Source organism: Neltuma alba, unplaced genomic scaffold (assembly GCF_004799145.2).
Source record: "Neltuma alba isolate B1F8T4 unplaced genomic scaffold, ASM479914v2 tig00012230_pilon, whole genome shotgun sequence".
Lineage (NCBI taxonomy): Eukaryota > Viridiplantae > Streptophyta > Magnoliopsida > Fabales > Fabaceae > Neltuma > Neltuma alba.
The window spans coordinates 84,627-108,515 of record NW_021636760.1 but is presented as its reverse complement, the minus strand read 5'-3'; the positions used below and the strand labels follow the sequence as shown (position 1 = coordinate 108,515).

The 23,889-nt window shown below is 35.8% G+C and overlaps 1 protein-coding gene and 3 pseudogenes across 1 annotated transcript; 2 read left to right on the top strand and 2 right to left on the bottom strand.

Annotated features, from left to right (window-relative positions):
- Positions 1-1,318: 1,318 nt before the first annotated feature.
- LOC114725171 (heat stress transcription factor B-2b-like) lies at positions 1,319-3,396 on the bottom strand (annotated as a pseudogene).
- Positions 3,397-5,542: 2,146 nt separating this feature from the next.
- On the bottom strand, positions 5,543-7,789 carry LOC114725182 (bifunctional UDP-glucose 4-epimerase and UDP-xylose 4-epimerase 1-like; annotated as a pseudogene).
- A 2,596-nt stretch (positions 7,790-10,385) lies between these two features.
- Positions 10,386-11,124, top strand: LOC114725176 (protein P21-like). Its single transcript, XM_028911658.1, has one exon. It carries the CDS (start codon positions 10,386-10,388, stop codon positions 11,061-11,063), a length of 678 nt encoding a protein of 225 aa, XP_028767491.1. The 3' UTR covers positions 11,064-11,124.
- Positions 11,125-17,560: 6,436 nt separating this feature from the next.
- LOC114725174 (elicitor-responsive protein 3-like) overlaps positions 17,561-23,889 on the top strand; it is a 49,848-nt pseudogene continuing 43,519 nt past the window's right edge.

The window sequence follows — 23,889 nt, the reverse complement described above, 5'->3', positions numbered from 1 at the left end:
AAAAAGCAGAATCCCGTTGCAATTTCAAAACGAAAAGGGGACCGAAGGATAATGACCAAAGTTTTGATTGGTAGGATAGTTTTCAGTTTGAAACGGTTGAACAGTTTCTAAAAGGTAAAAACCATCACAATATCAAATGTTTCGGTCTGTATTCGTTACGGATGAGTAAAGTCAAACATTAATCGCACCAAACCTTTTGTTTTGGTTGTCGCTCGCAATGACATTTTTGAATGTTGCGCTTCTTGATTTGTTAGCCAGTCCACTTCAATCATGTGATGGACTAGAGCCTAGATGGAGGGACAAGGGTGGACAAGAATCAATATCCAATAATATACTCAATTACTCATACAGTATTATCTATAAATGCTGGATATATACATAAATAACTACATTTATAAGGGATGAACAATATAATTAACTTTTGTGCTTTGTGTGGTACAACTACAAGTCATTAACTTTCTAGAATGTTCCATCTAGAAGGGAGCTTTGATTATACATCGTTGGACGGGACGATGAAATATTTAGAGAGAATTACAATGAGGTCCCAAGTAATTAAAAAAACAAGTCCCAGAGGTTGTCATTCTCACTGTAGGACTTGTTATTTCAGGCTGCTCAGGTTGTTACTTGAAACTTATATGATTATTTCTCTTATGTGGGATTTGAATGTAATTCTCCTAAATATTTACTTTTGTAGTTTTTGACAGACGGACATCATAGCGGACCGCAGTCAAACTGTGACAGCCAATTTTTGGCATGCTTTGAACTTCGATTCCAGCCCATATCATCAACGCCTCCTGCGTTTTTATATGGTGCCCTGCATCTGCAACTCCATAACAGCCCAAATATGTGCTTTTTTATTACGAACATATAATAATTACATTTATGTTTTATGAGATAAAATTATTATGATGCACAACACATAACTTATCCAGACTGGAACCTCCCACATCCAGGCCTCTTTTCCCGCTTCCCCTTTCCCCCGCTCACTCACACCCCCTTTTTAAACTCAAACCGTCATGCCAGGAGCCTGGAAAGAGGGAACTCATTACCGTAATTCTTATATTCCCATTTTGTACCTCATATTAAACCTTAATCACTTAAAAATAGGTTAAAGATGCGACAAATCATCCCTATCACTTGAAACACTTAATTTATTAAGAATAAGAAGCTGATGAAAGAAAACCGTTATCATCAATTAAAAAAATTTCAGAAAATCAATTATTATGAAGAGCGGGTTATAATAGGCCTTACATTTTTAATAATTAGTTGCAAAGTTTGCAATATTAGTAGAAATTTATGCGAGTATACACATGCTAGGCTGATATGATGTCAGAAAATCATAGCATCGCAACCGAAGGAAGGAACGAAGAAGGTGCAAAATCTAAATAATGGAAGCGTGAAATACACTTAAATCCAATCGAAATCGCATCCGGTTTGAATAATCACATCACGTTGCTCCGTCCACGTCTCATCGTGATTCGTCATTTTTCCACTGTCATTTGCTAATCATTTTTTCACCATCAAAATGACATTCCTTTTCCCTTCGTAACTTTTCACTTTCCGCACCCAAAATGAAGCATCGCTTTCTTAGTGCTTATCCTTCCCGCTTCGATGACTATTTCTAGTCTTAACTGTGCTGCAACATTTGGGAAGAAGATGGGGCTTCAAATCACGTGCGTCCCAGCCTTTCGCACGTGACAGCATCCGAACATGGCAGCCCGAGACGCAGAGCCATCAAACGAATTAACAACTTATTGGCTATTGTTTCCCAAGCTCCAACCAGGGCGTCTCCTGATCATCGGAGTTACTACCATCTAGCGGCTCTGTTTTTACATCGGAGCCACCGTCGGGTTCTTGGGACGACTGTGTTTGATTTTGTTCTTCCTTTTCTGCCTCCTCGCCCTCTGAACTCCGATGTCGTTTTGCCCCAATTGAAACCCCAAACAATTTGGGCACCTCCGCTTCGGTAACTTTCGTCTCCTGCGAAGCGCCGCCTCCTACGATGGCTTCCTCAGCCGAAAGCTGCGTCGCGGGTAAAAGCTCCAATGGTTTTCCTTCAGCGGCACTACTGGACTCTAATTGGCTTGAAGCATAATTCGTCATCAATGTCAGTATGTTATTACAGAGCCCCTTCAATTGACTCAATTCATTACTCAATTGCATGTTCTCTTTCCTAAGCTTTTTATTCTCTTCTAAGAGCTCGGGTGCAGTGGTGCAACTTGTGGTGAGCTGCACTGTATTATGTGCGGCAATCGGAGATGTGTTCGAAGAGATTACCTGCTCGTCACCGGAGTTGGTCGGAGACACCCCTACGACGGCGGAAGGTGCTGCAGCCACCGTCACTGTACTGGCCGCAGCTACGGCAGACGTACACGCCGATATTTTCCGCCGTTGAATGTCTCGAAGCAGGCTTCTCTCGCCTCGCCGGAAACAGTCATTAGCGAATTCCCAACGATCGGGAACAACCTTCCGAAATCCCTGCCAAATCACAGGCGAGTGAACAACAATCCGTTAGGCAGGCGAGAAAATAATGGGAAAATCGTATATTTGTATTAGCAAAAGAAGAAATAAAACAGTACTGAAAGTTAAGCTTACATAGGTATTTAGTTGACGGACGAAACTGGAGAAGTTATTGTGTTTGAAATACTTTGGAAGTAATCTCGAGCGAATTCAGCGGGTCGCCAAACTATGAAACTGGTTCCATCTTCATTCCAGGAAATCAGGTCATCCACAGAGGGGTCATCCACAAGTTGGTAGGTCTTCGTTAGAAACGGCGTCGGCATAGATCTCTGTGAGTCAGTCAGTGCTGATTCACCGGTCTGCTCCACCGGCAATGGCGCCATGAGCTCGACTTCAGATCTGAAGCTCAGGCTTCTCGTACCCTCATAACTATCCTCCAACTGTTTGTTTCGGAGACAAATAAATGCGTGAGAAGGAGATTACAGATGATATCCACAACATAGACAAACGTTTTATGAAAATCAGTATTGCAATATACAAGGAAGTCAAACTATCCTCAATAAGCCTAATCCATGTTCCTTATAATCAGCTGCACTATTCTGACATTAATATTAAAATAAATGAATAGAAATACAGACAAGCATAATCGAACACGAATACTAGTGTGACGATATGTGGTACCTTGACAGAGATAGGTGAGTTAAGGCTCTGAAAACTCGTCACCCACCGACGAGGAAAGAAGAAACGCAGTCTTAAGCAGTTGAACCAGAAACGACCGGAAGCAGCGGTTGCGGCAAGAGAGCGGAGGGAGGGAGGTGGTGGTAGGTTTTTTTGTTGCTTCTAGAAGTTTCGGAGGCGAGAGTAAATAATAGAGGATGAGTTCGAGGAGGAGGGAGAGGTGGGGGGAGAGAGGAGGAAAGAGAGATCGTGGGTTCGAGAAGGAAAGAGCGGGGAGGAATTTGGAAATCACAATAATAACAGTGGGTCCCACATATGATGGATAGAGAGAAAGCGAAGGGATAAGAAGGCGCTAGAAAGGGACACGAGGAGCGAGAAGCGAGTTAAGGAAGCTGAGTCGGGTCGGGGAATCGAATCCCGGATCAAGAAGCCTTTTTGGTTTTGGACCTCTCCACCAAGCTTCGCTCATCTTTTTTTCCAGAACCTTCTTTCTCTTCCTTCCGCTTACTGTTGGCTGTATGGTGCGGAATTAATCATATGCCCTTTTTCTCTTTCACGGGTCGAATTGGTCCAGCACCAGCAGGCTGGTCACGCCGGACCCCTCCATGCGTCACGGAACTTCTTTTTACAGTAAGATTAATTATTTAGCGACTTAGATGCAATCGGATAAGAGAAAACTCGACTGTTCTAAGATTAATTATTAAGCTAGGTTATAAAATAATTGAGAAAATTAATCTATAACTTTCCATAGTTTTACCTAACTTAATTAGGTTACTGTATTTTCAGCTCAAAAAAAAAATTAGGTTACTCTGTTTTTTTCTTTTTTATTCAGTATTTAATTCTTAATTAAATCTTTACATTCTTTATTAAGTCTTTATAATCTTACCTAATTTTTAAACATGTTTTTATAGTTTGTAAAAATCCCAAAAACAATATCTCTAAAATTTCAAAATTTTAAATCAGGATTATAAATATGTATTATTGTTTACTTTTTAAATATTATTAATTATTATTAAAGTGTAGTAAATAAGATTGGTTTAATATTTTTAAATTTAAAAGTTTTTTTGTTGAAATTTTCACTTATAATTTCAAATGATTGATAAAAAGTTACACAAATTTAATTAAAACTCATGTGAAACTATAAAGACTTATAAATTAATTTTTTGAAATATTCTTTTTGCTAAAATTTTTTAAGATAATAGTATGATTTTTTTGGTTAGAAACCGATTTTTTTTAATTGGCGGTAATTATATTCAAATTATTGTAGATCATTAATATAGACATTATTTTATTAAAATCAATACATATTTTTTAAATGATTATTGAAAACATTGGGCAGACATCAACGGCCCATCTTTTCTGACCCAATACATTGTTTAATCACGATGCGTATGGGAAGGCGCATGAAGGGTTGCACTGTTCTAGTTAAAGTCAATCTCATTCCTACGCCGATTAGCGGAGCCGCCCGTGCATCAAATCCACGCCATTTGTTTTAATTATTTATATTTTAACGTGCATAGTACATAAAATGGAAATAATTTTCTAATTGTCGATTGGTTAAAATTAAACGTTAACTTAAAAAACATAAAAAAATGGAAAATTTAAATATAAATTATCCATTAATGGGTCAAGCACCGTATCAAATGTATAATTACAAACTCGCTCTGATCTTTTTAATAAAAACCTTATAACTGAATTACGCAGCTTAAAAGACAATTAAAATTAGTTAAAAATAATAAATATAAAAATAAACCTTTTTTTAAGTATAACCTTATTTATAAAGAAAGAAATAGATTAGTAATGAAAAAAAATATGAAAGAGAATGTGCTATGCAAAATTGCCAATCTTTTAATTAATACAATATATAAAATTAATTAAGAACAAAAATAGTAAAAATACTTTAAATGTTTAGGCAACCCCAGTTAGGTTCTTATAAAAAGGACTGAGACAATTTAAACTTCATGCTCTTATAAAAAAAACTGGAGGCTACATACTACCTTTGACCTTTGCTATAAAGAGTTTGATGACTAATTTAAAAGATTAAAAAAAATTAATTAAAATGATTAATGATAACAAATATGTGCTGTAAATATGAATATATAGCCATTGCTATGTTTGGTACACTGACAATAAATGTTGAATGATTGGGATTGTGATTCAATCTAACAAATCACAGTGCTAAATCAAAGAAATTCCATTAATTGCTACTTAACTAATTTCTTCATTGTTCTAACCATTACAAACTAATTGGGACCGTGAAATTGGAATCACTGGTCAATAATCCAGACATGCCAACCAAACCTACCGCAATTTCTCCGAAACACAAACATGAACATAAAAATTAAAAAATGTGCAGTAACGTAGCAAGCTTGTATCTCCCAATTAATTAATTATTCATAGAACTCTATGGCTTCCCCCTGTACCCCCACGGGTTGTTGCTTGCCCAACACCATTGGTCCCTGCACATTTCCTCCCACCATATTTTGCCCTGCACAAAATCATATGTTTCATCAAACAACAACCATAATGAACAGTCATATTTTTCTTTTTTTGGCAAAATGTTAGATAAAGTTCTTACTTCCACCCTAGCCCTTTCTCAGCTTTCTCTGTAGATGCATACACAGCAACAGCATCCCCAGGTCTCCTCGGACACTTTTTCAGGGGAATTTTCTGAACATTAAATAACAACCCGATCGACCAAAGCTTCATATTTCATCGTCACTTGCATGCACAAAGGAAGATTCATATATTATATATAGTTACCTTTCCGGAAGCTTTCTCGAATGCTGCAACCATTTCAAGCACGGACGTACCACGACCAGTTCCTAGATTGTAAGCCGTACAACCTACCACCAAGTTTGTCACAGTACTTTCAACTATCGCACAAAGATAATGAATGCCATTTCCATATATACAAGAAACAATAACATCGAATCACCTATGCTCTCTGTGTTGAAGAGCTTGCGCAGGGCGGCGATGTGACCATCTGCCAAGTCCATTACATGGATATAGTCCCGTACCTAGATTTCAAAACCAAAATGAAAGAAAAGATCCACTTTTTAGATAGGATCAGAAAGGTTTGATGATTGATTCGTTTAGTGCATGGATATTACTATAGAAGAAGGTTTTACGAACCGCAGTGCCGTCCTTCGTGGGATAATCTAGACCGAATACGTTGAGCTCAGGCAACCTTCCAACAGCGACTTGTTGTATGAAAGGCATGAGGTTATTGGGAATTCCTCTGGGATCTTCACCAATTTTGCCACTCTCATGGGCTCCTACTGGATTGAAGTATCTCAGTAAGATGATCCCCCAATCTGGCTCTGCCTTTTGGAGGTCTCGAGCTATGTCTTCCAGTATCAGCTGTTTCGAGCAGCAAACACAGAGTACTTCTATATTCAAAATCAGTTTATAAAATCTCTATATTATCTATCAAATTATTGACAGATCAAGGTCATGCTTACCTTGGTCCTTCCATAAGGACTCATGGCCATTAACTCGGAATTCTCATCACAAGGTATCTTTTTAGCTTCACCATAGACTGTTGCAGATGATGAGAATACCATCTGATTCAACCATGAAAACACATTACGTATGCAACGAAGAAAGAAAGAAAAGCTTATACCCTAAAGCTCTAAGGATGTAAGATTTCACAATGTTATTCACAGAAACAGGGGAGACGAGTTAACGTCCCTGCTTTATTACCAGACTTGGGGAGCGAATGAGACGCCTTTTGTTTGGGCAAAAAAAAGAATGGGACCCTTTTGCCTGCGTGGCGATTACTTTATGGAAGAAACATAATCCAGAATGATCGCATATTTAATTTAATATCCTTAAGTTACAAGGATGTAATAAATTCATACAATATTCGCAGAAGCAGGGGACACAAGTTAACGTCGTCCCTGTTTTATTGCAGCACATGCACACGGGTGATGCCTCTTTTGCCTGCGTGGAGGTCACTTTATAGAAGCAGACCAAGACATACAGAAAAATGTAATCTTTTTTTCTAACTAACCTTCTTACAGTTGTACTTTTTCATAGTTTGATAGAGATTGATGGTGCCGATTAAGTTATATTCAAAATACCGAAGGGGATTTTGAACACTTTCTCCAACAGCTTTTAGACCCGCAAAGTGGATCACCGCATCAAATCTGTTTCATCATGATCCCCAGTTACAAAATCACGGAAAATCAACTATTCTCTCTGTAAAATCTGTGTTTCTTTCGACATAAAAAAATGACATGCATGGTTATAAATGTTCAAGTAACTGAATAGTATATAAAAAAAGCTAGCAATCCACACGTACTTGGTTTTGGAAAACAGTTTCTCCAAGTCACCTATATTCCTGAGATCACCCTGAAATCAGGTCAACAAATAAGATCAAACCGGACGGTAATGCAGGTTTATGACTGGGGAGAAGGATTGAAGATTTTAATGTTATTGGTCTGAAATCATACTTGAACGAAGTCGAGGTTCTTAGAAGAGTCGGGACCGACCAACCCCGAATCCGGTGGACGGCTTCCATGACGGAATTGTCAAGGTTATCGATGATGGTAACGTTAAAGCCACCTTTGAGAAGCTGAACAACGGTGTGAGAACCGATGAAGCCGGCCCCTCCGGTGACGAGTATCGTTTTCGCCGGCGAAGCCATGACGGAAAACACAGAAACAGTAATGGGGAAGGAGAGGAAGAGTGAGAATATATTTATGTTATATATATATGAAGAGGAGTTGAAGAAGACGAAGGAACAGATTGAGGATTCTAAATTGGGATATGGCAAAAGGCATGGAGTGATAGTCTCCGACTATTACTGAGGTTTCCATGTTTAGTTCCCTTTTAAGGTGTTTACTTTGATTTAGTAATATGATTCGTTAGTTTGAATCCCAATAATCCCAATCCGTCAAAATTCATTGCTGGGTACCAAACAAAGCCATGGTGGTCTTTTCCTTGTTCTGTGTTTGCGCGTTTCTCGTTTTCTAGCTAGCATCACAATCTTCAACCCACTGCACCATATTCTTGTGCTTAATTGCATTCAGTTGGATCAGATATCTAACTTTTTTGTTTTTTCCTGTTTGGTATTAGATATTCAGTTACAAAGCATCGAGTCCTCTTGAAATTCATAATTTCTTGCGTAAATTTTTTCAATATCCCTCTTTATTTATTGGATTTATAAGTCCAATTGCCATTCTTTCACGGGCCTTTACAGAACCCGGCCTTACTCCCTTTCCTAAGGAGGAAAAACCCTACTTTGCTATCTAATGAATTGAGTCTAGTAAAAATGATTAATTTATCACAACACAATGAGCTAAGGCTTGAATTTCCAACTATTTAATGCCAGATAATATTAAGCAGTATTGTATCCAATAAGAGAATAAATGTGCTTAGAGGGGAAAAAACTCCTACTTCATCGGTTTTGTTTCTTTTTTATTTTTTACGGGAGTAACAGTCAGAAGTGCAAATTAATGTCATTGAAGGACTGTCAAAATTAAAAAATGAGAAGAAAGAGCCAAGTGTCCTTAAGCGGTGACTAGAATTTAAACAGAAATTTTCTTAAACAACCTCAACCTCTAGTCACAATCAATCGATTTATTACTTGTCTTGTCAAACCGGCTTGCCAAATTTTGAGATGAAATATTCAAAATTAAATGAGTCCCGGAATTTGATACTTCTCTTTCTCTTCCCAAAAAGATGAGGAGTGATTCGTAAAACATTGGAGGGAGAACCTGCACAGACAATTATTTACAATTCCTGAATATTTGCAATTGACAGTTCATTCTTTCCTATAAGATAGGATATTAAAAATCAACTTGTACAATTATTTGAGAGTTTATCGATAATTTGACATTTGTCTTCCTAAACTGATAACATTTCGTACAATAATTTATAATTGACGTTTCAATTTTTAAGACGAAAAACATTGAAAAATACCTTGTCACAATTGCTTGCAAATTTTGATTGCAAATTACTAGTACAAGCCAGGTTTGGGGAAGCAAGGAAAGAAGAAAAACAGATGAAAACAAGAAATAAAAGGAAAAGTAAGGAGAAATCAGAGGTGGCAGAAAATGAGGAATATAATGTATTAGCGCGCGCGAATACAACTTTTCCCCAGTTGAACCTAACTCGTATAAATAAATAAATAAATAAATATATTCCATTAAAAAAAGAGACTTTTCTAATTTCTGGTTTACACGGCATCCCGTATTTCTAATTGAGGAGGTGTTGACAAAACAGAAGAAGCTTTTATTTCTAGATGAGATTTTTTGTTTTGGTCAAAAGACGATAATTAATTAACACAACATCATCGTATGCTTGGAGTCAAATAAACCTAACAAGATTTAACTTCCGTCTATTGACTATTGAGCAATGAGCACTAACTCCTTTCCCATCACAGTATTACATCATATTTCCTCCCATATTACTATATCTTGATCCCATCAAACTTCCTGTATGTTCTGATGATGATTCGGTCTCAATCCAAAACTAGGTGCTTTCCTTTAGCTTTCGTCCCTCGGTTTTTCTCCCTCACACCCCACCCAAAAAGGGGGCCAAAAAAAAAACCTAGAGACAAATTTAAAATTTGTAACATCTAGAGGACGTGCATGAAAATCAGCATTCAAACAGGTTCCTATGAATATTGTGCCTTTTCTTGTAATCTTTTAAGAAACTTCACGTATTTATTCCTCACTGTGATGCAAAAGCTTCCACTGCTTGTTTCTTATTGTGTTTTGCTTTGAATCATTTTTCATGTAACTTTTGAGTCTATGATCGATACGTCCCCAAACTCTTGTCTCCCAGTATTCAATTCAAAGACAGATTTCTTGCTTCCCCTTGGAACCAGTTATTTTTCAAACATATGGATTCCTTGTAACCGAGGTTTAACTAAATGAGAACAGAAAACTCAACCTTAACATGCTGCCTCCAATCACGCCCCAATCCACGTGGAGCTGCACATCTAATTAAATACAATCTGATCCATTTTTTCAAACTGGCTATCTATGTGATATTTATCTAGAAAAACGAGGAAATCTCAAAACAAAAAACTGGCCTTGCTTGTTTACATTAAATGCAAGTTTTAGAGTCGATATCCAAATTGGACTGGCAATATCTTTACATCATTTGAATTTTCAAAGGCAACTTGTCCTCTATTCCGTCTATTCCTGACATCATCGTCCAGATTTTCAAACACAGCACTTCTTGCTTTGCCTTATATAAACACCGTCGTTGTTATCCTTTCTCTTCACAAAAAAATGGCATTCATCAAATCCTTTCCTGTCTTCCCCTTCCTTCTAGCTCTTGCCTTCTCTTTCACCCACGCCGCCAGGTTTGATGTCACCAACAAATGCCCCTACACCGTGTGGGCGGCAGCCGTGCCTGGTGGTGGCAGACAGCTGAACACCGGCCAGACATGGAGCTTTGACGTGGCTGCCGGCACCACCGGGGCTCGCATATGGGCCCGAACCAACTGCAACTTTGATGGGTCGGGTCGTGGACACTGTGAAACTGGTGATTGTGGAGGTTTGCTCGAATGCAAAGCCTACGGCTCGCCGCCGGACACACTTGCAGAATTTGCCCTTAACCAATACAATAATTTGGACTTCTATGATATCTCATTGGTTGACGGTTTCAATGTTCCCATGGAGTTCAGCCCGACATCTAATGGGTGCAATCGTGCCATCCGATGTACTACTGCCGACATCATCGGACAGTGCCCTAGCCAGTTGAAAACTCAAGGCGGTTGTAACAATCCCTGCACTGTGTTTAAGACAGATCAATACTGTTGCAACTCTGGAAGCTGTGGACCCACCGATTACTCTAAATTCTTTAAGGATCGGTGCCCTGATGCTTATAGCTATCCTAAGGATGATGCTACCAGCACTTTCACTTGCCCAGGAGGAACCAACTACAGTGTTGTTTTTTGCCCTTGAATCAATTAGTGCTACCTAGTTTTCTTGTTCTCCAATAACTTTAAATAAAGGACTTCGTAACGAGACGTGTGTAATTGTCTTTATTATAATTATAATAATATATATAATATGTACATGTGTATATTTATGTTGGCAAAAAAAATATGTATATTTATGCTTTCGTATTTCATATATTCTTATCCGATGTTGCGTTCAAATGTGACGTGACATCATAAATTTGAACGAATTTTTTCATGATTCAATTTTGTGCAAATTGTCATCTAATCAAAGTCATAAAAATAAAGCTTCACATTATCAACTGTGTCTATAAAATTTCAATTTTTTTAATCACCCACGCACTCTTTTCCTTCTTCGTGAGAAGGCCTCCCATGCACACAGCAACTGCGGGCCAGACTTGCAAGTGGTTTGGGCATAAAATACTAGTTGATTGTTGCTATATACATATACACATATATGCGGGGTTTAACAAGTTGGGTATGAATGATGACCCAAATAAAAAGTTATGTATTTGAACAATATTACGTGGAGAAAATAAGTAAGAATTGTTAACCAACCTGGTCCCTCGTCAACCTCTGACTGTGTTTTTAACTTGAAAATGAAGCCTATTTTTACTTATTTCTCCTTTTTTCTTTTTGCGGGCTAACTTTCTTACAGCATAATTATATTCACTAATCATGATTTGAAGCCCACTCAGCGAAGATTATGCGTTAATAATCATGACAAATCTTTTGTCGTCTACTTGAAAATGAACTGCGTCGGGTCGCCAGCACATCGTTTCTCCCCTTTTCCATTGCGCTCGGCTGCCCCACTTTGCCCGGGTAAGATGAGTAGAGGGGCCTCTCCACTTCTCTCTCCTTTTATTTCTCTTCATTTCTCATCTTAATTATAAAATTATAGTTCAGATTTCATATGTTATAAAATTATAAATAAAATGTTAAATTATTTTAAAAAATAAATAAATAACAGTAAAATTAGTAAATTTTCGCCATAATGAATTAAAACAACAATAAAAAAATATCTCATTTATAAATTTATAAAATATGAAATGTGTACTGTTCAATTTGTAATTTTAGGTTGAGATGGAAATGAAGAGTGGGAAATGGAAAGGCCTCTTACCCGGTAAAATGGGTTTTTTTTTTTTTTGCTTTTTAAGAACATCCAACAGTTTAATAATTTTAAAATAACTTATAAAGAGTTTTTCAATACGTGATAAGTATGTGATAGAAATTTTATTATGTGAAATGTGTTTATGAGTATGTTTAATTATGAATCCAAACAGACCCTAAAGTATTTTTTTTTTAAGTGGCACCCAATTCCTTGAAATAATTTTTAGTCCATCTAGTCAGCAAAATATTTTTCCGCACCACACAAAATCTAGCGTCTTGTGCCCAATAGCCTAAAATATTTTTTCGGTAGGGCCCAAATCTAATTTTTTTAGTATATTCTTCTAGCAGCATCGAATATCTAAAATTTAACATCTTGAGATATTTTTTCAATGGCATCCCGCATCTGAAATTAATTTTTGATAAATTTAGCACCAAGTATCATAAGTTTAAAGTAGGGAAAATGAGACATAAAAAGCTTGAAAATGTGAAATGTCAATTTGAGAAGCTAAGAAAATGTAATTACAGAAAGGGAAGTCATTTCTAAATTGAAATTTTGAAATATAGTGAAATGATAAAATACCCTTTGTCTTTTTTTTAAAAAAAAACTCAGCTCCTCACCGGTAGCCTGTGACTGATGGCTGGCGACTACCCGTTGGGGGTCGGCGACAGCCTTAGGCCACCGACGTGTTGGCTGCCGATGGCCAACCACCGGTGAGGGGCTGGGGTTTTTTTTAAAAAAAAAAAGACAAAGGACATTTTTGTCATTTCGTTAAATTCAAAATTCCAATTTAGAAAGGACTTTCCTCTCTGTAATTATATTTTCTTAGCTTCGCAAACTGACATTTCACAGTTTCAAGCTTCTTTATGTCTCATTTTCCCTTTAAAGTATTCATTACAATACAGCCGGGCACAATACAAAAATTTTAGAATGTTGAACTACTAAAAATTATTTTAGAATACAAGATAATGCTAAAATAAGATTAAAAAAGGTGAGAACCACCAATCAATTTTACCCTAAAACGGTGTAAAGGATGGCGGCGGACCAAAAAAATGAGAGAAGCCAGGCGGAAAAGCCGATTGAGTCTAGCCCACGCTCAATCACGTGATAGAGTGGAATGGGGAACACGCCACGCGTTTCCCTAGCCTGGCTTGATGCTTGGGAACTAGACTTTGGGTGTGTTTGGATAGAAACCAAACCATGGTTTCAGAAGTGCTTTTACGGATTACGAAGTAAATATGTGGAGGAGGTTACCTCGTTTTGCGAAAAAGTGATTCTGAAACCTAGGTTTTGGTTTTGCCAAACACCCCCTTTTTTGACTCTGGGCTCATTTGTGACTGCGTTTTGTCACCAAGGGGGTGTTTGGATAGAAACCAAACCATGATTTCAGAAGTGCTTTTACGGATTATGAAGTAATATGTGGAGAAGGTTACTTCGTTTTGCAGAAAAGTGATTCTGAACCGTGGTTTTGGTTTTGCCAAACACCCCCCAAAACTTGCAAAGAAGACGGTGTTTAGATAGAGGGTGTTTGGATAGAGACCAAATTATGGTTTTAGAAGTATTTTTATAGTTTACGAAGTAAATATGTGAAGGAGTTTGTCTCATTTTGCAGAAAAGTACTTCTGAAACCATAGTTTGGAGGTTGCCAAACACCTTCAAACATCAGTTGATGGGATAATTGAAGCGCAGGGGCACAATTTAGTATTTATTTGTCATCATTTATATAAACACTTACAAGTATATTTTAAGTGAACTAAGATAAAACTCTTCCTATATATTTATTTTATACTCTATAAATTATGATTAAAAATTTACTGATAAATTATTTTAAACAGGCCCTTAGCTTTTGAGAGAAAATCCATGATAAAGTGTAAGCAGAAGTTTGATACATATAACTTTTGAAATTTGGAGAGAGAAGTTTTTTTTTTTTAAGTTAGTCTCACATTTAAGAAATTTATCATACATTACATCATACTATCTTACTTATATTTAAACTTATACTCCATTTGATTTGAAAAAGGCTAAAGTATAAATTTAGTCATCTAACTTTTTATAAGGTTTCAATTTGGTTTCTTGATTTTAAAAAACATATATTTGGTCCTTTAATGCTAAATCATTAGGCTTCAATAATTATTTTTGGAACAATCATGGATTTTTTTAAAAATTAAACTTAATAGGGTAGCATTTGAAAATATTTTATAAACATTTAAGATCTTAATATCATCATTTTTTAAAAAAAATTTAAGATCAAAGAACTGAAGATATGCTTTTTAAGTTAAAGAACCAAATTAAAACCTTATATAAAGTTAAAGGACAATATGTATATTTTAGTCTTTAAAATATAAGCATTAAATCTTTATAGGATTTAATTTTTTTATAATGTATGATTGAGATTTGTTTTATCATTTAGTCATTTTTTAAAATTTTTTACCCCTAATTAACGATGTCTCTCTCATTTCTTTTTTCTACTTACTCTCCCAATTTATTATTATTTTTTAGCTATAATATACATTTGGCCCTTTAATTTTGTGTAAAGCTTCAATTTAATCCCTTAACTTTAAAAAGTATACTTTTGATTATTGATCCTAAAATTGTTAGTTTTTAAATGATGATTTTTGTAATAATTATGGTTATTTTAAAAATTAAACTCAATATGCTAGTATTTAGTAATGTTTTATCAATATTTAAGAGTTCAATATCATTATTTTTTATTAATAGTTTTAGAGTTAGAGGACTAAGAGTTTATTTTTAAAAGTTAAATAAATAAAATGAAACCTTATATAGAATTAAATAACTAAAAGTATACTTAAACTATTATTTTTTTCATATTAGCATATTATTTAATAAAATTTATGTCTTTTTAAATTATTTTACATTAAATTTGATTTTTCAATAGTAATTCAAACAATTTTATTTTTACAAATTAATTTAAACATAAATTATATTATCTATTCTCACTGTTGCCCGATTTTAAATTCTCAAAAGCCCAAATAAGTCCCTTTTTTTTTCTGCCGCCAGCCCCCACTCCGCCGTCGTCGTCCGTCACGAAATCCCATCTTCTACCAGCCCTTATCGTTGCTATTGAAGTCCGCAACTGCTGCCCTTGTCGTTAAATCCAGTGAGTCGCTCACCGTGGATTTTGTGTTGTTTCCTCAGGATCCCTTGGCCTGTTTTGCTGACTGTTCATCTTCATAATTATGTTAATTGTTCATCAGCAATGGAGCAATGCTAGACCATTTTTGTTGATTTCCACTGCCTTTTTCAATCTCTTTTGTTCCACTACCCTCTTTTTTTCTTAACAATTATTAAATCAAAACTTTAATGATCTAAATTTAATATTTTATAACATTTTATAAAAATAAATATTATTATAAAAATAGATAAATAAATGTAAATTGTTAAAATTTAATTTGAAGAGCTCATAATAATCTTTTTTAATTTTTTAATCACAGCTGTGAACTATTTAAATCAAATTTTAACCATTTAAGTTTATTTATTTTTTATAATATTATTTTTATAAAATATTAAATTTGGATTATTAAAATTTTAATCAGAAAATAAAAGAAGGATGGGAGAGGGGAAAAGATGTCATAGAAACGACAGCAGTCACCAATTGTTGATTATCGCCAATAAGGGCAGGCCAGGCTGGGGCTCAAATGCCCAGGCGTGAAAAGACGCACCCGGGTTCTCTTCACTTTTCATGATTATTACCATCCTTTTCTTTTACAAAAATAAATATCACGGTAACTTTAAATGAAAATTGATAAATATTTTTTTCATTCTATTTATAAAGTAGAAAGAGAATATAATTTTTGATTCTATTTATAAAGTATTAAAAAATATTTTGTATAAATATATAATTTTATCTCTTATTTATTATTATGTTAATTTTGTTTAGATGAGGTATAATATATGTTAAATAGAAATAAAATTACAAATTATTAAATTTAAAATGAGAATTATAAAATTTTTTTTTTTTGATTTGTGTGTAACATGCTGAAAGTAGCTATTAGAAGAGGAGTACTTTTAACCAATGAAAAAAAAAGGATTAGACTGGCCAGTTCAACCAGAAAACCAGTGAACCAGTTCCCAATCCGGTTTGATTTGGACAATGAACCGGCTCTGAATCAAATCGGAATTAACCGTAAAAAACTGGTAAAAACCGTTCGATTGGATGGGTTACAGGTTTTCTTTTCCTCCTCTTCCTCTTCACTTTTAGTGTGTCACCGCTTGTTGGAAAAGACATGAACATGATTGAGAGAACTGGCAGAAGCAGAAAAAATCATGAAAAAAAAAGATCTATTTGGAAGCTCTTCTGTGTCGTCTCAAACCTGTGCTCATAGAAGAGTGGAAGGCAAGAATGAGGATAAATAGCAGAATCGAATGGATGTGCAGAAAGAAAAAAAACGTCACGGTTATCTTCACTGTCTAAGAAAGAAAGAAAGAAAAATGAAGAGGGAGGAACGACTTTCACGGTTTAAATGAGAAAGAAAAGAACCAAGAAGCTTCAATTTCAAGAAGTATTCGGTGCTCTAAGAGGAGAGAGGAAGAAAAAACCAAACAAATGAGTATTGGGGTCTCAAGAGGAGAGAGGAAGAAAAAACCAAACAAATACCTCGTGATGAACATTGTGATGGTCTGATGAACATTCACGTGAGAGAGAGAAGAAAAAGATAAAAGTGTAAACTATAAAATAATACTCCTTCCGTTCTTTATTATAAGAGACATTTCATGCTTATGGTATGTTCCTATATATAAGAGACACTTACAAGTTGTCTCTACTTTTTTGTGTTGATTTTCTATTTTACCCATATTTATTATCTCCAACTCACACTCTCTCTCCTTCCCACTTCTCTTTCTTTTAATAATTTACCATTGTTCTCTCTAATGTTCTCTCTCCTTATTAATGAGGGCATTTTTGACAAAAAAATTATACTTTTTACACATTGATTGCTTTTAACTAATTTTAACTGTTTTTTTAATCAACGTAATTCGGTTATTTGTTTCTTATAATAAGGAACGGAGGGAGTGAAAAAAAAGGGATCGTAGTGGGTTGTGAAGAAATCAGGAAAAAGACAAAAAAAAATAAAAATAAAAATAATACATAAATATTTTGTAAATAAATTATATTATTTTAATTATTACTGGTTTAATCTAGTGTAATCCCAATATAATGTATTAACTTTTAACTCACTGTCTTTATCCGTCTAGCGGCTGGTCTAATTTTTTTTGTTTCTTGCTTTTAACGCCCCGCCCTTGCGAGCCGGCCCTGCCCTTTTTGTCGGGTATTTAAACATTAGCACTGTTGTTGATGTTGACTGGTTTCGGGGGTAAATTATTGCGTTCCCTCCCGGATCTGGAATTCGTTCTCCGCGATCCGACAATCGAAGAGGATGCCTCAGGGAACCCTTGAAGTCGTTCTGGTTAGTGCCAAGTATCTTGAGAATACCGATTTTCTCAGTGAGTTTCTCTCCATTCATCCTTCTGCTGTATTCGTTTTAGTTTTTATTTTTCTTCAACCAAATAGGAAAATAAGATCGGGAAAGATTATATATATAAGAAGAGTAGCAAGAGTGGAAGAGACCACTCAGGCTTGTTTTCTAAATTCTATTTCAATATCTCTACATGCTTTTGAACAGACAACGTGGATCCTTATCTGATCCTCACCTGTCATGCTCAGGAACACAAGCAGCGTCGCACCAGGTACAGAATCTAATCTGAATCCGATGAGTCAATGAATCTCCGTCAGTTGTATAACTGATCGGCGTCAAATCCTATTATAAATTTTGTTTTCAATTTGACAGGTAACGTTTCGGAACTCATATTGAGGATATTGGACATGATGCTGGGGCGGAAATTGATTTCGCAGGAGGAGAAGCAACGTGAGTTTTGCAAATTTCTTTTTCTAATTTTTAGCTTTTGATCTCTTTCTTCTGGTTAATATCAAGCCAATTCTCTTTCCTTTAAGCTCCTTTGCTTCAAATTTTTACACAGAATCATGGTAATTATCAAAATCAATTTTGTGCTGTTTTTATAAATCTATCCAATCTATTTATATATTTTTTAATATATTCTTAAAATTCTGTAACGCCGGTCAATATTTAAATGGTTTGGGTTGCAGATCCGTGCTTTCCTTTTTCTTTTTGCTTTTTTTCGTCTCCGTTGCCTGAACTTGCCTTTTTTTTTTTTTTTTGGGGCCTCTGTTGCCTGAACTTATTTATTAATTTTTTTGGACTCTGTTGCGTGAATTTAGTTCAGCTACCATGGCTATGGGGGAGGCGTGTTTATTCCGAAATCTGCGGCTGAATGCCTCGGCATGTGATACGGACAGAAAAGGTGAATTGCGAAGAACGGTCCAAAACTTGACAAAGTGGATTGGTCCCACCTCACGCGGTATTCACCCCCTTTGCCTTCGTAGTGAAGTCTTCGGTATTTCACTTTGTGAAGCTAATTTTTTGACGAAAACCAATTCAAATACTGCTATTCTAATTATAACTTTATATGTTTATGTGTCTTTTTTAATTTCATGTAAACTTATAATTGAACATTGCTAAATGCTAATACTTTAACAATAGGGCACATTGTCATTGTTAATTAGAGAGCTTGACATAATAAATATGAGTAACTTGACATGAGTTTGTTCTTTTTTCTATTATCATTTAAAGGGGTAATACAAACTTTGGTCTTTTAAGTTTATTTTCATTTTAATTTTGGTCCCTCAAATTTCAAATCCTGAGTTTTACTTTCTCAAGTTTCTTTTCATTTATAATATTAGTTCCTATAATATAATAGAAATTTAGACTATTTTATATCAAATTAGTCTTCCTAATGTGCAAACGATTTTCCCGCATATGCAAGTGGTCTTTCCCAAGATGCAAGTGGTTTTTCCTATGCAGATGATCTTCCTACATTGTGTCATAAACGTCTTCTAACCAATAGACAAGTGGGAAAATGGAGTGGTAAGTCAATGTACTGTCACATTTGCAACGCGTTGGAAGAAGATATACTGCATGCGCTTAGAGACTGTCCTTATGCAGCTGGAATCTGGAAGAATTTCCTAAAGTATGGAAGACGAAAGCAGTTTTTTGATGCGAACTGGAATCAATGGATAAGACTGAACCTGAACTGGAGAACGCAAGTGGAAGAAGACATAAGGTGGCCAGAACGTTTTGCGGTGACTTGCTGGTTTATATGGAGATGGAGAAACGCACGGATACATGAACATAATTTTAAAGCACCTTGGAATGAGACGGCCATCATTAATGACTATCTCTAGAGCTTTGATATGAAATGGACACCGACAGAGAAGGAGAAGGGACAAGGAAGAGCAACTAAAATAAGTTCGAAACCTCCTGCACAGGGATGGTGTAAACTTAATACTGACGGCGTGTTCTGTGGTAGCAACACTATGGGATGTGGTGGAGTTATGAGAGGAGATCAAGGAGAATGGCTCAAAGGATACACGAAGAGACTATCAAGAGGAAATGCATATACTGCAGAAGTATGGGGAATCATTGAAGGCTTGGAGATATGTTGGCTAATGGGGTTCAAGCAAGTTGAAGTCGAATGTGACTCGGTTGAACTCGTGCAGCAAATTGTTCGAACAGGAAGACTAGGAGTATACCCAGACTTGTTAGGAAGAATAGAAAGTCTTCTACTACAAGAGTGGCAAGTGAAGTTTATGTGTACGCTTAGAGAAGGAAATAGATGTGCAGACCAATTGGCAAAGCTCTGTCTTAGATATGGGACAGATAGGATGATGTGGACGACACCGCCAGAGGAGCTACTACAAAATGTGGAAGAAGATGCTGCTGGAGTTAGTATCCCGAGAGGGTTGTTAGTGTAGTGACTTAGTCACCTTTTGTTCACAAAAAAAAAAAAAGAGATGACCTTCCTACATCTGCAACTCACTTCTCCTAATGTGCAAATTCTCAATATGCAGTGGCCTTTCTTTAAATTTGAACCTCCCACAAATGCCCTTAATGTGTAAATTCTCAATATGCAAGTGACATTTCTTAAAATGCAATTGACCTTCCCATACATGCAATAACCTTCCCTAATGTACAAATTCTCAATATGTAAATGACATTCTTCCCTCATATGCAAATGACCTTTCCCCATATGCAAATGACATTCCCTCTTTCTCATCTGTTGAAGGATATCTTGCTCTTTCTTTTGTTATATTTATTGATGCTTAAGGACCTTACATCTTTATATTATTCCAGGTCTCGTTCTCAGACTAATTTGTCAAATTTTGATTTATTCCCAATTTTCCCAGGTTGGGTTGTGGTTATTCCTAAAAAATGGTAGGTGGAGAAAAGTAGCTCATGTTGATGATTCTTTCGAGCATCCCACTAGATGCCTTATTCACTGAAGGGAGCATCCCATCCACGGTATGCGATGCTGTCAAGGATGGGGAGTACCGCGGAAAGATGAAACTCAGTCTCACTTTTACACCTGAGGTAATTCTCTTTCCTTTAAGCTCCTCTTTGCTTCAAATTTTACACAAAATCATGGTAATTATCAAAAACAATTTTATGCTGTTTTTTGTAAATCTATCTATATATTTTTTAATATATTCTTGAAATCTTGTAATGCCTGTGAATATTTAGATGGTTGGGGTTCCAGATCCGTGCTTTCCTTTTTCTTTTTGCTTTTTTCGTTTCCGTTGCCTGAACTTGACTTTGTTTTTTTTTTTTTTTCCTTCGGCCTTTGTTGCCTGAGCTTATTTATTTATTTTCGTCTCTGTTGCCTGAATTTAGTTCAGCTCCCAGTGCTGTGGGTTAGGCATGTTTATCCCGAAATCTCCGGCTCAATGCCTGGGCATGTTACAGACTAAAAAAAAACGTTTGGATAAAATCAAACTATAGTTTAGAAAATAACTTCTAGAGAATAGATTTTGGGATAACGTGATTTTGATAAAGTGAAATTGTTTGGATAATTGTTATCAGAAGTATTTTTTATATGTATAAATTACTAAAAAGAGCATAAATTAATATGATAATTACATAAAAGATAAATTTTATAATATAATTTAATTTCAAGAAATAAATTTGTTAATAATATATTTTTTACTAACATAATTAATAATATATAAAAAAATATAATTAAAAAATAATTAATATGTATATATATTTATAAAACATAAGATTAAATATGTTTTTTACAAAAATAATTTTTTTTTGCCAATAAAAAAAACCTCACCACCGCCTCTTCCTGGGAGCCGAAGACATAAATCACACCACCAGGGACAGCGTCTATTGAACGAGCAAGGAGGGAGAGGGAAAAAAAAAAGTGAATGGCAGGAAAAAGGGGATGAAATAATTGGGGTTTTTTTGTCTTGTACTGCCGACCCTTCTCTGCCGAGTCCAAATTTGAGGCAGGAAGCGAAAAAATTGCTTTATTTTGACTGAAGCTATAGTTTCAGATCATTTATGCGTGTTTGGATGATTTTTTTTCCCCCCAAATCATGGTTTAGATGTCTAAACCATGATTTGGCTTGCTATCCAAACAGACTCTAAAAGATGTTTGGATGTCAAACCATAGTTTAAAAATTTTTTTAATCCTAAATATAAGACTTTAATCTATTTTGTTTGTCATATTTATGTTTTTTTATCCAAATTAGTCTTTCTAACAATGATAGTTCTAACTAATGTACTTGATTAGTAAGGATATTTTAGGAAAGACAACATATTTATTACAAATAACTAATTTAAGTTCTTTTCTTAGTCTTCTTAAATTAGTCAATTAACTCTTATAATTAGGACCGGAGATAGTAATATTTTAATATGACATATTGTCATTTTTTATTAGAGAGCTTGACATAATGAATATAAGTAATTTGACATGAGTTTTTTCTTTTTACCCTTATCATTCAAAGGGGCAACACAAACTTTGGTCCCTTAAGTTTATTTTGATTTTGGTTTTGATCCTTCAAATTTCAAATAATAAGTTTTAATCCCTTAAGTTGTTTTTAATTTATAAACTTAGTTCCTATAATCTAATAAAAATTTAGGCCATTTTATTTTTTGAAGGATCAAAACCCGTGTTTTGGCGGTGGAGGACAGTGCCGAGCCTCTTTTTAATCTGAATACTTTGCCTTGTCATTCATTTTCTAAGATCCGAGCAGCCCAGATGCCTCAGAAGGGAATCTTGACGGTCGATCTGATTGATGCCGGGGTTCCTCGGCGTACCCGTCTTTTGAGTGAGTTCCTCTCCATCAATCCTTTCGTAGTCATTTTGAGTGAGCTTCTCTCCATCTAAACTCTATTTCAACACGTTTCTTTGCTTTGAACAGAGGGCGGGGATCTTTACGCGATGTTCGATTATCATGGTCAAAAGCGCAAAAGCACCGTCGTAGCAGGTACGGTATCTTATTTGAAGTCATTGACTTAATGAACTACTGCGTCAGTGTTTTAACTGATCGGCCTCAGATCCTAATACCAACGTTTCTTGACATGATGGACCAAATGTGGTGAACGTACAATTAGCACGCGTTTACAGTGATAAATTGTGATTTGTCAAAGCAGGTAGAAGAGCTGCTCCGAAATCTCATGAATTCGCCTGGATGGGTCCCTGTGTGGCTCTTAAAGCGAGGATATATGACGCTGCAGCCGCGGATGGTGATTTCATTGGAGAAGCAGAGTGAGTTTTTGCATATTTTTACATATTTGTTTTAATCTTTATGCCCCGTTTGGTGGCAAGGGACTGAGCCTTTAGAACTTAGAAGTGGAATTGGGATCGGAATTTAAAAATTGGACTGTTTGGTATGCTAGAATTGGGTTCCATGAAGTGCCAGTTCCATCAAATGTTGGAGCTGCCCCCATGAGAACTAAGTTCTAGTTCCGTGAATTTATTATCTGACAATTTTGCCCACTACCCCTCCTCTCACTGAAACAATCCACGGCCACCATGAGGACGGCGGAAGATGGCTAGGGTGACGGCGGACGGCGCACTGTGGTTCTTCTTTCTAGATCTGGTTTAAGAACACATTTGAGGAGATCGGGCCCTCCCTCTGTAATCTTCTTCAACCTCTGTTGCCTCCTTTTTCCCTTCAATCTTTTACAACCTCCATCACCCCTCACCCTCCAACCTCTAATCCCTTAGTCCGTCTCCGTCCGTGCTCCTCCAAGCATCCCAAAAGTGCAGTCGCTTGTGAGAGAGGTAAAGCTTTCCACTAGTGGCGTCCTCAAACCCATCATCCTCAGTTCCTGCTTTCCGCCATGGATTTGTCTGTTAACTCTCATTGCTCAGTTCGACTGATGCTTTGAAAAGAGGATTAGATTTTTGAAGTTTTTGACAAATCTTGGTTTGATTAAAATGAAACTAATATTGACTTTTTGATTTGATGACTGAGTTTGTTTTAATTTGATAGTTTTTGAGATTTTGTCAAGTGGTGAAGGATTTTCCTGTGATGCGGTTTTGTGTGTGTCCGCCATGGATGCCTTTTTTTTTTTGGGGGGGGGGTTGTTTGAATGAGGATAGTTGGATGTTTGAATGAGGATAGTTTAGTAGTTTCATATTATAACTTTATATTTTAATTAAAGATTAGATCTTATTTTCATCATCCCACTAAATATGTTTTAAGATCCAGTTCTATTTTTGCTCCCATTTCCAATTCTACTTCCATAAAACCACTTCCATGATATCAAACGGAGTATTAGCTTTTGTTTCTTTATTCTGCTTTATATCATGATTTTTTTTTTTACAGTCAAGGTTTTAA